At 34.4% G+C, this 17,927-nt stretch overlaps 2 protein-coding genes and 1 long non-coding RNA gene across 15 annotated transcripts; 1 reads left to right on the top strand and 2 right to left on the bottom strand.

The window, feature by feature from the left end:
- Window positions 1–309: 309 nt before the first annotated feature.
- On the bottom strand, window positions 310–6,002 carry TAR2 (tryptophan aminotransferase related 2). Its single transcript, XM_011102994.3, has 6 exons — window positions 5,876–6,002; window positions 5,236–5,521; window positions 2,740–3,043; window positions 1,917–2,197; window positions 788–1,092; window positions 310–578 (listed from the first exon to the last, which is right to left on the bottom strand). Exons 2-6 carry the CDS (start codon window positions 5,472–5,474, stop codon window positions 391–393), a joined length of 1,317 nt encoding a protein of 438 aa, XP_011101296.1. The 5' UTR covers window positions 5,475–5,521; window positions 5,876–6,002; the 3' UTR covers window positions 310–390.
- Window positions 6,003–6,658: 656 nt separating this feature from the next.
- Window positions 6,659–12,425, top strand: LOC105179383 (uncharacterized). Of its 10 annotated transcripts, none has more exons than XR_016066937.1 (7): window positions 6,659–7,236; window positions 7,332–7,443; window positions 9,606–9,979; window positions 10,093–10,163; window positions 10,372–10,560; window positions 11,337–11,469; window positions 12,084–12,425. It is a non-coding gene; the product is annotated as an uncharacterized LOC105179383 (long non-coding RNA). The 10 variants fall into 10 exon arrangements; XR_849281.3 differs by having other exon boundaries at window positions 6,661–7,443; window positions 9,606–9,714; window positions 9,791–9,979; XR_016066942.1 differs by having other exon boundaries at window positions 6,661–7,236; window positions 9,791–9,979.
- A 470-nt stretch (window positions 12,426–12,895) lies between these two features.
- Window positions 12,896–16,808, bottom strand: LOC105179384 (Pentatricopeptide repeat (PPR) superfamily protein). Of its 4 annotated transcripts, none has more exons than XM_088883152.1 (6): window positions 16,677–16,808; window positions 14,872–16,503; window positions 14,652–14,688; window positions 14,370–14,457; window positions 14,181–14,226; window positions 12,896–13,211 (listed from the first exon to the last, which is right to left on the bottom strand). In XM_088883152.1, the coding sequence occupies exon 2, from the start codon at window positions 16,449–16,451 to the stop codon at window positions 15,057–15,059; it is 1,395 nt and encodes a 464-aa protein (XP_088739278.1). In that variant the 5' UTR covers window positions 16,452–16,503; window positions 16,677–16,808; the 3' UTR covers window positions 12,896–13,211; window positions 14,181–14,226; window positions 14,370–14,457; window positions 14,652–14,688; window positions 14,872–15,056. The 4 variants fall into 4 exon arrangements, with proteins under 4 accessions (XP_088739278.1, XP_088739279.1, XP_011101297.1 ...); XM_088883153.1 differs by adding an exon at window positions 13,915–14,096 and having other exon boundaries at window positions 14,872–16,768; XM_011102995.3 differs by having other exon boundaries at window positions 14,872–16,768.
- Window positions 16,809–17,927: the final 1,119 nt, after the last annotated feature.

Here is a 17,927-nt window from a genome sequence, read left to right on the forward strand (position 1 = left end):
GGCCCTGCTCTAATTACAAGGGTGGGTTTTCATAAACTTGGGCCTCCACCAATCCCCCATTTTTTGGTCTCAAACCCACCCCTATTTGGGGCGGGGGAGAGTGGGGGTTGTTTGAGTCCCATTGACACCCCTAGCATTTATTGAGCATATTCAGATTACTCCACGCGACTATAGTTTTAGGTTGTCGGGTCGGTCAGGCTGAACTGATCCACTCTAAATGATTTCTCAGCCTACAAAGGGTAACTTAGTAATTTTACACTTATTATCTACCTTGTATATTTGATCTTAATATGCCCCATGATCAACAACTAAACAAGAACCCACAATGTTCTACCCAACCTGTGTGGTATTTGAAAATATTTACAAGTAGTAGAAGTTACATGTTCTGGACTATGAAGAATTAATACTAGAGAGTCTCTCTGTAAATTCATCAAACACTTGATCACGGGGCAGAACACTTATTCTTACGTAGTTCGCACTCTCGCCAAAGTGCTTCCCACTTCTCGTTATTATCTTGTGATCGCGAAGAAAGCTCTCGCAGTCCTCTACTCCGCCTTCACACTTGAGCCAAGCGAAAGCTGCCAGAGAGGAGAAAAAGTAAATGTAATTTCAAAAGAACATGGGAAAAAGGAGTATGGAGAATTATATAAATACCCCTAAACATTTGATATAGTACGGTCCATGTGTTCGATATGGATATTGGAACATTACATGCAGAGCCCTAGTGGTAGATGTATAATAGCTAATGAAATAATCAAATACTAGATAGTTATTTATATTTCATTACCAGGTTGTGATGCAAAAGCACGACGACTAAAGTTGCATGCTCCCCTTGAAAAGTCGGGCAACGTAAAGAGCTTGTTCTTCTTCACTGCATCTCTAAGCTTCTTCCACCTCTTTGCCATGAGGTTATAGCTATGTTCAAAGAAAGCTTCACCTTCCTTGAAGTTGCCCCTGTGTTCGTGGCTATCGGCCACTACTTGTAGAATCTTTGCTGCCCGAATCTGTGATTCTTTTGACACGCCAATGGTGCTGAGCACGATGAATTTTGTCATTTTCTTGGCGATCTCCTGGTCTCTAACGAGGGCCCAACTGCAAGATGTGAAATCAAAATTTTTAAGGAACGAACTATATGAAAAAAAACTGAAGGAAAACACCCTCGAAAACTTGAAGTGATATTGACAAGTAGATCAGGATCCACGCCATTTTATAAGGGTCATATCCTACTAGACCCCTATCCTGGTTTTGACCCGGAATGCAGATCTTGATTAAGAAGTCATCTATTATGAAGACAATGAAACATGGCTCCGTCCACCCTTTGACACATAAGCCTATGTACCCCAAATCCCTTCATACACCAAATACACATTTATTAAATTCAAAATCTAGCTTTTTTTATTGGTTCTGCAATTTTCTTGATCAACTTGATCCCTAATCTGACTTTTGTATTAGAGGATCTGGAGCCCTCGATGAGCCTAAAGAACTCTGGTTTTAGATTTAGATCCCGAATACCATGGATTGAAGTTGAGTTTACAGTTACCCCACTCAAGCAATGAATTATCTCATGCCAAGACTTTTGTATTAGAGGATCTGGAGCCCTCGATGAGCCTAAAGAACTCTGGTTTTAGATTTAGATCCCGAATACCATGGATTGAAGTTGAGTTTACAGTTACCCCACTCAAGCAATGAATTATCTCATGCCAACTTGAATCTCTTGGGGGACACCCCACTGGTTTTGGATGCAACATCTCATACTTGAAGTGTTGGATTCAAATCCCATTAGGTACGTGTGTTAAAAAAAGAAAAAAGAATCATTACTGCATAACCAGCTTGATACAAATCCAGATATTCTGAAGTGACTGATTCAGCAAACAAATGCGAGTTTTCTGTTAATAGTATTGGGATGTGGTTCTTACCCCAGGCGTGTACCAGCATGGCCGGTGCTTTTGGAAACGGTGAACAGCATGATATCGTGATCTGCTGGAGACAAGATTGGAGTATACTGCGGCCAGTAGTATGCTAAATCATGTATCAGTGTTCCTTGATTTTGAGTGACCACAGCTTCTCTTGATACTCCATCAGGGTTGTTTGGGGACGTCACAAGTTCGATATACGGCTTATCTTTCTTGAATTTGCGTGCATCTCCGGCCCATTTGTAAAGTCCAGATTTCAGAAAATCAGTGATCAATGGGTACGACTGCGAGTAGTAGAATAATTCTTTGAATCAGAATGATTGATTATTCAAACATTAAGTTTTTTAAAAGAAACTAAATAATAAGGATCGGACTCAAGCTCGACTCGATTAGTTAAAAAATACTGAAAATGATTAAAAAATCAAAATGCTCAGTTTCAACTCGTGTTCAGCTTGATTAACACTCATTCGAGCTTGACTCGTCTGCTACTCTGCAATCAATGATCAGGGCAATTAATCTGTGTCTCAACAAAATCCAGGCAATTAATGATCGTTAAACTTTGTGAACACAGGTGTAAAGAGTAAGTAATGTGGTTGACTTTCAGCACATAAGCAAAAAAACGTATTGTAATAAATGATATTTCAAAGGCAAAGAGCAATACAGATAAGGGACAGTTCATGATTAAGCAATTATAGGTAGATTATGTCTGGATTAAATCCAACAATTTGGTCAACCTGCATCACGGCGTTCTCATTTAGAATTGTTGAACTTGTAGCAATATTAATAAGCTTCATAAGTGAAACGAAAAGTTACTTGGATGACTTACTGAGTAGAATGGTGCAGCAGAAACAACGCTGATAGGCTCTAAAGCGTCAGGTGGAGATATGGCATACAGCACAGCCTGAAAGAGCTGAGTCGAACCCGTCCCCACGACAATGTGTCGCCCTTCAGTCACTGCATTGCCAACCAGTTTGTGCAGCCTAATAATTGCATTTGCAAATTCTGGCTCTAAAAACCAGCAAAGGTTTCTTACATCTGAGAAATAACTAATGAATTTCCATCCAGGGATCATGACCGTAGTTTTGTTCCCCATTTGTCGCCAATATCTCTCGTACATTGTTGGATCCCCGCTGCGTAGAACGTTAAATAAGTCATACCATAGAGCTAAGTTATTATATATTCTATAATTATCTTTGTACGTTCTTAAGTCATTACATCAACTGAAAGCAAATATATTTTTTCATTTCACAGTCATCAGAAAACCATTCATAACTTCCAAGAACCAACTGCAAACATAGCTCAGAACTCTCACCCAAAGCTAACTAAACCGTCGTGTATCACATGTTAATTTGCATGATATAATATCCGGTGGGAATCATTTTTGACAGATGGAGAACGTATGCAAAAAATATAAAAAGAAAGTAATTACAAAATACAAGATTTACGTGTTTCAAAGAATTCTCTCTTGTGTCCATAGTTGTTCAAGATTAGTTTCTTACTAAGATAAATTTAGCCTGAATTATAACAAAATGTCAGCTATTAACAATTAATACAGAGGCGCCTGTAAAGCATTATAAAATTATAATTTTACCCCTGACAAAAATATTACGGTTAGACCAATGGTTGCTGGGCCTGGATGCATAGTTAGGACAGACTTCATGCTCTAATAATATCACCATACCTAAGGCTGGTCTATAACAAAGGACGGGTAGGTATAGGAGGACCAAACTTATGGGTTATGCTCCATTATGTGATTAAATGATTGGATATATGACAAGTAAATGTCAGGTCCATAATCATTCTAGAAAACAGAGACAAGGACCTAAAAACAGCTCCAAGAACTTGCAATGCTTGATCACTTCCATATATTGGTGTATAAAGCATCAAATATGAGCCTATACTCTAGTTTTCACTGATTTTTAGGGGGCTCCATTCTTTATTTCTCTTAGATGTTCTCAAAGGACAAAAAGAGGTGCCTGAATGTAGTAAATGCACAAAGCCATAAATGAAGTGTAAAAAGATGCTGCTCATTTATTAAGTAGCCTAAAAGTTCCTTTAGGCCAACTTTGTGGGCAAATGTTTTTCAGATGGTCTCTATGCTTTGTTTGGTTCTATTTTTAAGGGTTTTTTTTTAAAATCATTTTTGGAAAATAGGAAGAGAAAGAAAGAGATAAGTGTTGTGAGTTTCTATTTTTTTAGTAGTTTTTGTTTATTTTTGAAAGTTTTTAATACGTGGGGTTTTATATTTTGTACTAGTGTAAGATAAACAAAGATAAATTGAAATAGATTGAACTGTGTGCTTTGTAACGATAAAAGCAAACATTGAAAATGCTTTTGGGTATCTTTTATATAATGAAAACAAAACCTATTTTTCAAAAGTTTCATCTTGATGTTTTTCATACTAAACGTGAAAAACAATATCTTTTTCCTAATACGTTAAAGAATGTTACTCCATCAAACATCATAACACAAAACGAGTACCCAACAAGGAAAATATCATGGGGTCAGAGGAGTGTGAGGATTTTTATTCTAGTGTGTGTCTTAATAGATATAATCCTCCAGCTAAAATTATACAAAGTAGTAAGAAAGTGCACAACACAAGGAACGATGATGATGCTGGTCAACGAGAGAATCAAGAAGGACCACCATCCATGGTGTCATCATTATGAAGGCCAAAGCATAGCAGTAAAACAAATGTTACTTAAGAAACAAAGAAGCATGATTTGAATAAGCAAACTGCTTTGGGTTAGTACTGTAACATGCTCAATGGGAATTCACGAGCAAGCAGAGCTTGTTCCTGTCTCTAAACAAGCATAACTCAATCCCACAAACGCATATAGTAAGAAAACTCCACCTTAATATCCCACTTCATTAACACAAACACCATTTGAGTTTTTAATTAGTACCAGTAGACCACTGATCATAAGACATCATTAGCCGGCCCGTCGTGCACCGCCCCACCTTTTCTATATCGCTGTCCAATTCTAAGCCAATTCGAACTCAACTACTGGATATCACTTCAAGAACATGTAAAACTTTCACTTTTGACCCCTCTAATATCAGCAAGAATTAGCATATTTCTCATAACAGAAGATTGACTCTACCAAACGAATCGACTCTTCCACCATAACCAAACACAATGTTGACATTAAAATCATAAATAATCTAGAAACAAAACTAGAAGTAAGATCCGAGATCAAGACTCCACATATTTCAATATGAGAAATAAAGGAAGGAGTAAAACTAAAAGGGGCCCTTTGTCCCTCTTAACTTGAGGGGCAAATGAAGGAGAATGGCAGAAAGATGTGTGGAAAAGACTTACTGATCAAGATCAATGACTTCACCTAGAGCTTTTAATGGTGCTTTAGTTTCAAATGGAGTCCTTTTAGCAACATGGGCATCCCTTTTTGCAGCTAAAGATGCATTCTTGAACCCATTGTTAAAGAAGAAAAAATCTTGGGACTTGTGCTTCCCATTGCAGTAGTCTCTGTACAATAGCCCAGCGTTTAAGGCCAAAGAAATCACCAAAAAGTGCCCCAAACACATTGTTCTAATCTCCATGGTTACTTTTATTCAAAGACCCCTTCTTTCACGTGGGAAAAAAGTTCCTGATCAGAAGAGAGAATAATGAAACCTCATTTGTGTAATGATAATGCTTATATTAATACAAAGATACGATTTTTATACAAGTGAATCATACTACGTAATAATTCATGTATCAAAAGCCACATTTATACTTCAGTTTCAGAGTAGAAATGTCCATATCCCACAAAGAAAAACTCTTACAAACGGTAAATTCGTAGCTGAACAAGACCATATATAAACTCATCATGCATTCAAAAAACAGAACAAGACAAGCATTCTAGGCACATGTTTAGTGAGGAAAAAAGAGAGAGCCAAGTGAGCAAAGATTAAAAGAGATTGATATTCGTATATGATGAAACTGTTTTGTAGAACAGTACCTGAAATTAAAGTGAGAAAAGCATTCAGAGAAAGCTTCCAGTGGAAAGCGGAAAGTTATAAGAGGAAAGGAAGGCGAAGCGATGCAAGGAATGAAAGTTGCTGACTTACTATATTATGGGTGTTCCACTTTGGTGTCATGTTGCATTTTCAGTTTGCCTATGTTTTCTTTATTAGAAACTACGGTAGTTATTATGTGGATATAATAAATAATTATTATATTTCATAATATATTATAAAAAATAAAATATATAAAATTAATATATTATATTTATATTAATATGAAAAAGAAATTTTTTTTATATTTATAAACGACAATTAATGATATTTTCCTATCAATTTTTTTGAAGTAAAAAATGTCCAATTGATATGACAACTAACTTATTCAACTCATAAATTATTTTTTTTATTTTTTTTCTAATATCATGTATTGGGTTTTACTCTTATCTATACTATATAAAAAGAAAATGCCTTTTTATCACACAAACGGCAGTTATGACACCACAACATCAATTTTATTATTATGTCAATAATATCCCTAAGTTGATTTTCTTTTTTTTTCTTTGTTGCTTTATTTCTTTTTCTTTTTAAGAAATATGATGTGTTGATTTATATATAATTTTTCATATTTATAATATATTTTAAAATATAAAATATATTTATTATATGCACATAGAAACAACATACTACGATAACCAGTTTATAATAATACATACAAGTACGGTGTGCCTATTGACTAACTATATAAAAAAAAAAAATCAATTTAAGAATATTATTTATACAATAAACTATCACTTGTATGTCGAGCAGTAGTTTGTGGGTTCGGATTAGACAAGAGGAGGATCCAGAAGCGGTTAAGGGTCCCAAGGTTTCGGATCCAGTTACCCGTTTATCAGATGATGATTGTGCAGTGGGAAGAGTAGAGGATCGGAATTTGATCGGAGTGCATATGCTGCTTCTCTTCTTTCTACCTCTTCCACTCACTCTACCATCGAACCATGTTTTGTATTTGATCTTGGAAACTTGATTCCCATGATTATTATCAGAGAAACGACTTGAATTCTCTGTTATTTGTTTCTCTTACCTAAATTGCGATATCATTCTTAAGTTTGTTTTTTTATTTTTATTTTTTGGACTCTTGGTCTTTCTCAACCCAGACTCAGACCCAAACCCAGATCGATTGAGACGAAATATTTGGGTCTGGGCAAGTATAGACCCCATGCCCACTACTCATAAGAAGGCCCAGAGAGTTGAGGGTCCACTTACACCCCCTACCTTCAACCGTCCGATTGAGAACACCCACCACCGGCGAGCACTTGAGCCATCCCTTCCCCCGAGACCCGGCGTTACTGTCTGAGAGATTGTGAGCATGGCTGATCAAACTTTTATTTTTGTGTCTTTCTGTTAGTAGTTTTTGGGTTCTGCTAGAGAACTGAAGCTTGCTGATTAAAAATTCAGCACTTGAACAAATTATTCGCACTTCACTCGTGGCCGTCTCCGCCGTCTAGTGTCGATTTCTACTTTATCCGTTACATCAGACATTGATCGTCGTTTCGCCTTTCTTCGTCAGGTTAGTTCATCTCTGTTGTTTCGAAATTCCTTGTTTTTTTTTTGTTTCTGGAATCTTTCTGAGATGGGGTTTCCATTTTCTTCTGGCGTTTTTGAAATGGGCTTCAATTCTATTTTATGTGACTTGATATAAAGTTTTAAAATTTTAATTTGTTTGTTGATTTAATCATTTATGTTATGATTTAACCTGGGAATTGCATCTTTTAATGGAAAATCCTTCTCTGTAATGGGAAGTCATATGAAGTAACAAATTGCTTGAATTTTTTAACAGTTTCAGTTAACAAATTTTCTCAGCATCAGACATTTATATTATGTTCTTTTTGTTTGCTTTTTGGCTCTTTTTTTTTTGGTTCGGTAAATTGAAATATATAATATAAAGTAGAGTTACTGAGGCATGTAACAATTGTGTTCTGGTTCTGGGTCCTCGAAGTTGGCGTGTGGGAGCAGTTTCTTGAAAACTCTGCTTCAGACGGCCCATTTCTTCCTTTTTATCTTTAACTGTGCAAATGTTCAATGATATTTGGATTGTTCAATTCCGAAGCATTATATTTTATGTTCTTGTTATTTAGCCCTTTTGTTTTGGTTAGGTGTTAGAGATAGTGTTTGTTTCCACCTCCTCTCTAATTTTTAGTACACTCACAGTCCCCAAATAACAAGGAAAAAAAGAAATGGATGAACTTTTAGTGGATGTGGGTAAAAGTAGGAATTTTTCATCTAAAAGAAACAAAAATGGGCCGGCTGTAGACCCGGTCTGGAAATTCGGGGCTGACCTGCCAACCCCATTTGTAGTACCCACTGGGTCTTGGGCCCATTAGGCAAATAGTGGGTAGTGGATGGGCCTCAGTAGGCCTACTTGAAAACATGTTCTTTAGAAAGAAAAAAAAACATATATTATAATCAGGAGATGCAAGAATGCTTTGGCAGTTGTGTGCTACAAGTAATCTGAGATTCTCTGAATTGATGTTTAGGATCCCGTGTAATTAGGGGTGAGAGATGAATTGAGCCCACTCGAACTTGAATTTTAATTGGAGGTGGCAGGTGAGTCGAGCCACCTTGAGCTCGAGCTCCTTTCGAGCTCAGTTGTGTGTGTTCATCAATTTGCGAGCTGACTTTTTTTTTATATATATTTTTATCTTTGAATTTTTATATATTTAATTTTATATTTAATATTTGATCAATTTTATAATCAAAATTGACCATATATTATAATTATCAACCAATACCACATATTTTATTTTGGATAATAATAAATTATTATACTTTTATTTATACATTTAATCTTTATACAAAAATAAATTTAATCAACAACTTAGTAAATTATAATATTTTTTTTAATTAAAAAAATATTATTTAATATGACATATATAAATTTTATATTATATTTTAATATATATATTTGTATTATGTTATATTTTTTTAAAATTGACAAGTAATTCACTTATAATTTTTTATTTATAAATTTATGTCAAATTTTAGTAATTCCTAATTAATCTAATAATAATAATAATAATAATAATAATAATGATAATAATAATAATGATGATGATGATGATGATGGTTGAACAATTTTAATTATTATTTTATTATATATAATGAAATTAAAAAGTTGAATCAATAATTATGATATCTTAAAATCCGAGCACCCGATTCATACGAAATTTAAATATATACAAAACTGTGTCTATTTGATCATATCAGACGGTATGATTTAAAATTACATGGCTTAATTCAACAATACAACGTCTTGAATGATTACTCGTATGTTTCGAGTACGATATCTCGACATTCGTATATTCAATAAGTATAAAACTTTATCAAATGTATTATTTTGTAAGTTTGATCATATCTAACAGTTTGATCTGAATTTTGATAGCCTGACTAACTCATATTGTTCAACAATATAAAATGATAGTTAGATGAATGTTATACTAATATTTATAAATATATAAATTTTACAAATTGTGAACATATATTCGATCTCATAATTTATAATAATAATGATAATAATAATAATTATTATTATTATTATAATACAACAAAAAGTAAAAAACCCATCACTTTCACTCTCTTTTACTCGTTTCTTCTTATTTCTCTCTCTTTCTCTTTCTCTTTCTATCCCCATTCTTTCTCCTCTCTCATTTCTTCCCCAAACCCATCTCTTAGAACCCCCAAATTCACGGCAACAACGACGGCAAGTCGGCAACGAGGACAGCGACGCTGCTGGTCCACACTAATCGATGGCGACAAAAAATCATTCTCTGTTATTTTTTGGGTACACACTTCAAGCATAACATGTTCTTTAAGCAATATATATCAGGTTCAAGCTCTGTAGTAATGGCAAAATGCAGTGCAGAATTAACATTGCGAAGGAACATTCTCTGTAAAGAAGGAACATTGGGATTCTATGCCCCCTGTTGATACACGCAAAAATAGTGCCTTTTCTTTGCTTCTTTGGGTTCTCAAGGAAGAAGATCAAAGGTTGAGTTCAGATCACTTGCCAAGGTGACTGGTTCTTCTTCTTCTTCGGTTTGATTTTGGTTAGGCTCCCATCTCTTTTATTTTTTCTATCTTTAATTTGCTTGGATGATTCGTCAATTTTGTCTCTTTGATTTTGTCTCTTTAACAAAAGCTGACGAGCTCGAAATTACAGAGTCAAGCTCGAGCTCGCTCGTTGCCACCCCTAAGAGATGGTGTAAAGCAGTGAAAAAATCTTTTATAAGGGTACTTTATGAACTATGTTTGCCTTTTGATCATATCTCTCATGCTTTATTATGAAAAATGTCATATGCTTAGGATACTATCGGTTGGTGATAGATTTTACACATTTCAGATATTTAATGCATGGAATAAATATTTCTTTTATATATATATATTGTTTCTTATGGTGTATATGTTAGAGAAATATATCACTGATTGTACTTCTACTCAGATAAAGTGAAATGCTGGAGAAAGTACGCATTCTTCCGGAGTTTGTAGCATCTAATGCGAGAGTGTTTTGGGTTTGGTTCTTTCTTCTAGGTGGCTCACTTTCGTTTGTGAGTTTCCTCTATGCTGCTGTAATATCGAAACTTCTTCCTCCATCTGATAATGTTGTGATCCGTGCCATACAAAATGACTGGTATTTCTCTTTCATCTGATACCAACTCATACTTATGATTTAATGGTTAAAGTTTCATATTTGTGATCCTCATGGATTAGTTATGACTACTTGTGTTAGTGCTGAGGGCATTCTCCTGTATGTATGATATTTCTTGTTGTGAATATTCTAGATTGCTTACTGTGATGGAAAGTCTTAATTCATAATTGAAGAATATGAATGCTATATATTTCCATGTGAATTCCAAATTTGATCAGAAAGGAAATCTGTACATAGGATAATTTAATTACCTTATGAGATAATATGTCCCTCTCACTTTTATAATGGTAAATCTGGTTAAATATTTGTTCTGAGGAACCAAGAATAATTGCATTTTCTGCCAGTCTGGTGCAGAAAAATGGATACTTCTAATATTTTGGTTATTTAACAATGAATTGCTCTTAAATATTTTTCCTATTGGTTTAGAAACACATTAGCATGCGTTAGGGGAGAAACTTTTGCTAATAATTTTTCTATCTTTAATCGCTTCTGGTAATTGTGGATGTTCATTATCCCAAAAATTCATGTATTGGTAGTTGACTGCTGATATAATATTTTCAATAGATTTTTACTATATTTAAATATCAGATGTTACAGTATTCTGCATCCTTAAGGCTAGTGTTAACCTTTCTCGTGAATTGCTGCTGGCCTTGATTTATAGCAAAAGTTTTCACTCATCTGGAACAAACAGATCTTCTGCCCTATTGCATTATTCCACATGCTTACCTGCACAAAGATAATATTATGTGACTGTGCAGGTATTATTGCTTCTTGGTGCCCTTGACACTTCCAATCCTCATCGTTGCAGTATATTTTCATTGGCTGAGCATGAAACTGTTCAAGCATGCATGATCTTACTTCAATAGGGTCCTACCATGGCGATAAAGAAAGGTACTTATTTTCTTATGTTTCTTGGTCGTCGTGACATAAAATGAAATGAAACTAATTTGGGAAAGAAACCAAAATTGTCATCTCATCTCATTGAATCACACCATTATTCTTTCTTAGTTAAGTGTTTGAAGTATAGCGAAAGAAATTTGAACATCACTGCCCTACATTTTAGTATATCAAATCTCTTCCTAATGCAATTTGAAAGTTTATTTGAATTTGAAACTTGATATATTTGTACACAAGTATACAAAGCCTACTTATGTACTCACATTAACCTGTGTCACAGTATAATCGACTGCTTCTTGTCAAGATTTTTACCCCAACCATGCGAAAACATAAATTCGCCTCAAATTCTGCCACAGATGTCTAGCCATATTAAGGACATGGCAGCCACAATGTTTACTGCATTTCCCTCAAATGTAGATTAGAATTAATTGTTTCATGTGTGGAAGCTAAGCTGTATGGATCTTGCTCATCCTCCGAAAACATAACAATACACTACCACAGGCAGCTCGATGTCTAACCATTGAGCGTGACCGTTTGTAACCACTTTAAGACTAAGTTCAAATGTTCTCTCTTTTTCCCAACTTGTTTCCCTTTTCATTGTTTTTCAGCTCAAGATCTGAGTGTTGCTCCTTGTCTCTAGCACCCAGATGGCGACAATGATGGCTACGGCGGTTACAAGTTGTGCCCAGGCTGCGTATGCAAAAGGGCTCATGATGATACGATGACAATGATGATGGAGATTTGGAAGGAGTTGGAAACCTGAGAAGCAATTTTCTTTATATAGTCTTGCTGCATTTTATATTGTAGGATTTTGTATCTGTCATCGCTAGCATATATATGTTAAATGAGATCAACAAGATGCAAGGTTTTTCTTCATCTCATGCAATTGTCGTAGTCGTGTTGTTTGAGTTTGACATGATTTTAATGGTATATCTAAACTGGTGCACTCATGGGAGAATGTTTCCTTTAATTTATTTGAATTTGAGAATGGAGCATTATATACGCTAAGTTTGTCCCATATCTTATTATCAAAATGATACTGCATGAGTATATCACTCATCTATACTAAATAGATTACGAGTATTTTTCTTTTTTTGGTTTGTTTTTTTAAAATTTAATTTATGTTTTTTGTTTATTTCTTTTAACTTCCCACTCCCTCACTATCTTTTGATAGTATTTTTTTTTAATTGTAATGCAATTTTTTTCATCATTTTCTTATAAAGTTAATATTCACTTATTATTTTGCATGCATTTTATTAAATAATAAATATTCTATAAATATTTGTTTAAATAGTATTATAAAACTTACACATACATATGATGTGTCACAAATTAATAGTATCAATCATTGACCAAATACACTAACAATTTGAAATGATCATGAAGTGGAACAAAATTACGAATTTAAAAACAACCAGTACATCAGGTGGAATCTAAAATTAATCATTAATAAAGAGTGCATTTATTAGAAGATTGTGAAGTATCCCATGATTGTTGATGCCATAAGCAAGTACCCCAACTAATACTTATATCCATATTGTGTCAATTGGTATAAAAATTCCACATCAAGATTAAAGCACAAAGACCTTGTTGTTCTCGTCACAGGAGCAAAAGCCAAGCCCTTCATCACAAAATATGCTTCATTTCCTATAATGCAATCTGATCTGTCAAGTGGATTTCCAACATGTTTGAGCCACGGTGGTGCCACCTGCTGTCGGCATAGGCCGTTCGAGAGCCTGTTGTCAGTTTCAAATAAAAAATTATTAATATTAATTTACATATCCTTAAACATAATATTATCACAATGGATAACTTTGTCTAACAAAAAGTTTAAAGAATACATTGTCGCTTTATAATAGAATAGAATACATGAAATAGTGCTTAGCATAACCATATGAAGAGAGAAGTGAAGCTGGTGCTCTAGCATCATGTCAGGATCTCAACAATGTTTCATAAACTAATTCAAGCCATCAAAATACATTGATTAAACATCCCATCCATAAATGGAATGGCATAAACTGCAGGATGATTTTTCTGATTATTTGAGACTATTTCTTTACATGATCCTTGAAAGACACACTTTCTCTACCACACTAATGTCGGGGAACTCCACAGCAAATTATTCTCAACAAATAGATACATTGATAGTGATGCGGTCAAGGATGAATGAAGATAATACTAGTCAAATAACCATCATCATCATCATCATCAGGTAGTAACAGAGAGAAGAGAAACTGGCAAAACAGAAAGCAATATCGTGAAGGATTAGGCTATGCGATTGAATCAGAATTCTAACTTCTTTCATCAGCTAATCCCAACACATTTTCATTTTCATAAGAAAACCTATACAAAACTGAAAGCACACTTCCCGCTGAAAATTGAAAATGGAAACAAAAATGTCAAACATCACGTATTTTTGCAATTATGCTCCAACTCAACTGAATATCTTCTTTCTCAAAATATTTGCCAAAAGGACATGCATGCCAGCTTAATATCTGAACACCGATGTGAACAGTTAACTGAGCAAGAGTAACTAATAACTTTGACAACTCAGCAGTCTCCTGCTCCCATTTTGCAAAGGTCCGAATGAGTGCAGCTTCTTTTTTCTTTGCTTTCTCAAGCTAATAGCAAAGGATAGGGCAGGAATAAATAGAATATCAAATATAAATTTGCAATCCAGGGACACTGTATATTAAAAAAGATACCTGATCTCGCAGAGACTCCTCAGAGGACCTCATAGTTTGAAGGTAGCTGCCATTGATTTTGGTTCCAAAAGAGAAATATGAAAATCTATTAGTCAAATGAACAAACATAAACCAAAGAGTAAAGAATGCTTGGTTTACAATACTCTAAATGACAGAGTAATAAATGGCATAAGCAGCCCAGAAAGAGACCATAAGTTGCTCCTGGTGAATGACAAGATTCGTTCTGAAAAGATGAATGCCACTTTTGATCTCAGACCTTTGCGTCTTCAAGCTTTTCCTGAAGTGAATAAACAGGTACATAATACTTGTAGCTAGTTCAAAACATGAATTTACGTATGCAAAAGTTTCTATTATATTCCTTGTTTATTTTTATTTTTTTTTGTTTATCTCTACTGAAATGAGGATGCCCAACAATACATGTAGACATAGAAAGATAAAAGGAACACTTTAATGAAATTGAAAGTGAAATACCTGGTATCTTGAGAGTTCATCTTGACAGTTCTTCAGACTGCAAAAGACATGCCAAAGAAAATACCAATAAGACTAATGCAGTACTGCCAAAATACTTAGAATTTGATTATGTGATCTTACAAGTATTTACTGTTTATTAATTAGATCCTGTTACATAAGTTTATTGAGTATATAATTTTTCAGAAATAGAATTATGTTGCCCTCAAAAAAGGAACAATACCTCTCATGAAGAGATAAAATCATCGCTGTTGCCACTCTGGTGCAGTTTCCTCTGACATAATTAACTCCATGATATATTCCAGTCATCTGGGCAGAAGCAAAAGGATAGCAGCACCAATGTGAACTGTGAAAGTTAGCCCATATTGGACACACTGATAACTTGAAGCTTAGAGCATATTTCTGCAGTCACACCAAAGTAATCCCAGGAACTTTTGGAGCATTTTGTTCATCCATTACGCTCCTGACTCTCTCAGAATCTAGGAATCTACCTGCAGCAGAGAAAATGTTGGATAGAAGCACATAATCGCCACCATATTCCCTCTCCATCTCCATAATTTTTATTGTTACTCTCTCCCCCATCTCAACATTGCCATGGAAACTACAAGCACCCAGGAGCGTCCTCCAGATCACAACATTACCAATTTCACTAGGGATGCCTAGAGCAATCCTCTCCGCTTCTTCTAATCTTCCTGCCCTTCCCAACATATCTATTAAAGTTCCATAATGCTTAATATTTGGTGTAATCCCCCAATCATCAACCATCTTTCTATAATACTCAAGTCCCTCATCCAACAATCCACCATGGCTACAAGCATTTAGCACACTCAGAAAGGTAATCCAATTTGGCATCACACCTTCATTTTCCATTCTTCTATAACAATCAGAAGCTTTTGTAGCCATTCCATGCATTGCAAATGCAGATATGATCGACGTCCACGAAACCAAGTTCCTCCTTACATCATTTATGTCCTCAAAAACTCTCCATGCACTTTCTATGCTCCCACTTTTTGCATATGCATCAACAAGGCAATTCATAACACGAATATCTAACGTATTAAACCCACTTTTTTCTCCATATGCATGAACCATTTGGCAAAACTCCAGGCACCCAATGTTCCAAATTGCAGGAAAAATAGCCAGAAGAGTCACTTCTGTCGGTTTAATCCCTTCATGCACGACCATTTTCTGGAACAACAACAATGCTTCACGAAACCGGTTTATACGAGTGTATCCATCAATGAGTCCAGTCCACGAAATCACATTCTTCTCCGGCATTGCATCAAAAACAGCCCTTGCAAATTCTACCTCACCCCACTTCATAAACCCGGTTATAAAGACATTCCAGGTCACCAGATTTTTTTCAGGCATTTCATCGAACACATTTTTTGCCTCAACCAAACCCCCACAGTCTATATACATATTGACCAGTGCAGTTTGCACGTGAACGTGATAATCAAACCCCGCTTTTGTACTTAAACAATGAAACTGATTTCCTACGTGAACTTGGTTCATATTTGCACAGGCTTTTATTAGATAAGAGTACGTGAAGCTATCAAAGGACATGAATTTTGATTGGTTTTTAAGATATTTGAAGAGAAAGAGTGCTTCTTGTGGGTATGCACTTAGGGAATAGTGCTTAAGTATAGAGTTCCAAAGTGCAAGTATGCCAATGTATTCGCTGTTCAGCACCATGAACTGAGAATGGATCTGCTGAATCGCCCGACGGCAATGCTGGTGTTTGTGGAGTAGCCATAGAAGATAGCGGTGGTAGTATTTTCTGTGAGACATTGTATCAAACATGTGACGACCATTCGCGTTTTCCTTGCTTTGAGGTCAAACTGAAGAATGATGGCTGGAAAAAGGCATAGAAAGCAAAAAGCCTATGTATAAACTGAATCATGCATTCACAAAAACAGAATATAAGCAGTTTGGGCAGCGAGAACAAGAAGGAGAGAGATAGCCAAGTGGGCAAAGATCAAAAGAGATTGATATTCGTACTGTTGAAACTCTCTTGTAGAACATTACCTGAAATTGCAGTGAGAAAAGCATTCAAGAAACCTTCCCTTGTGTTTGGATTAATGTTTTGAATGTTTTTGTTTTGGTGTTTTGTAGATATAAAAAAAAATAGAGATAAGTAAGTATGTATTTTGAGATAGATGGAATGTTGGATTTGTGTTTTCATATAATATAAAATAGTGTAAAATAAGTTGTGTAAGTTTGACGTTGAAATTTGAGAGATAGGAGTTACTGTTTTTGTCAAATCATGTCTTTAAATATATATATATATTTAGTAATATATATGTGTATGTATATAATATTTTGTTTGTTAGTGAAATATAATATATATATTTATGTTAGAGAAGATTAAAAACTAAAAAAAAAGAAATAAAAAAAATAAATTACAATTACACACATAGTGTAGGTGTGCAAAATACAAAAATAAAAAGATTTTGTTTTTTGGCCCATCTCTACATAAAAATATGGATTCATATAGATATGCACCCATGTGCTATTTTATATATATAAGATCCATCTATATAGATATAATCATTTACTTCAATTGCTACGTCTTTAGACACACACGTCCATACATAATATAGAAATCGCACTTAGAAAGGGTGGACAATTAGTTAGAGCAGCGAGTGCTATAGCAAAACTGATTGCAAAAGAGGGGAAACCGGCTACATTAAAATTACCTTATGGGGAGGTTTGGATGAAATTTTATTTGCGACCAACTATTATTAATTGAAATAAATACTACTGTTGAATATTAATATTCAACAAAGATCAAAATTCCACGCATAAGACAGGACTCAAACCATAATTTCTAAAATTCTCGATTTCGTCAATTAAATTAAGTCTGGTTGACCGACCAATTTATTAAAATTGTGAACAATATCCGTGCTCACGACGTACAACCAAAATATGGCTCTTTATAAGCTGTTAAGATTTCTCACAGGAATTCCCAACTTAATTTATTTTGCTTGAAAGTTAAATTTAAAGTAGTTTTCACAAAGAAAATTGATTTTTTTTCGAATAAATAATCTTTTTTTAAAGAACACTATCTAATATGAACGTACTACAAAATTATATGTGAAAAGATATTACTGATGCTGTGTTATCGTAAATTTGGAACTTAAATTCTTAATATTATAATAATTTTATATTGTATATTTACATTTTTTAATAATTACAAAATATAATACCAATAGAAATATACAATATAAAGTTATTATATTTATTTTTTTAAAATAGTAATTTTTATAATATTAGTGA

The sequence above is a fragment of the Sesamum indicum genome, linkage group LG8 (genome assembly GCF_026168435.1).
Source record: "Sesamum indicum cultivar Baizhima isolate 11 linkage group LG8, ASM2616843v1, whole genome shotgun sequence".
NCBI classification, from domain to species: Eukaryota; Viridiplantae; Streptophyta; class Magnoliopsida; order Lamiales; family Pedaliaceae; genus Sesamum; species Sesamum indicum.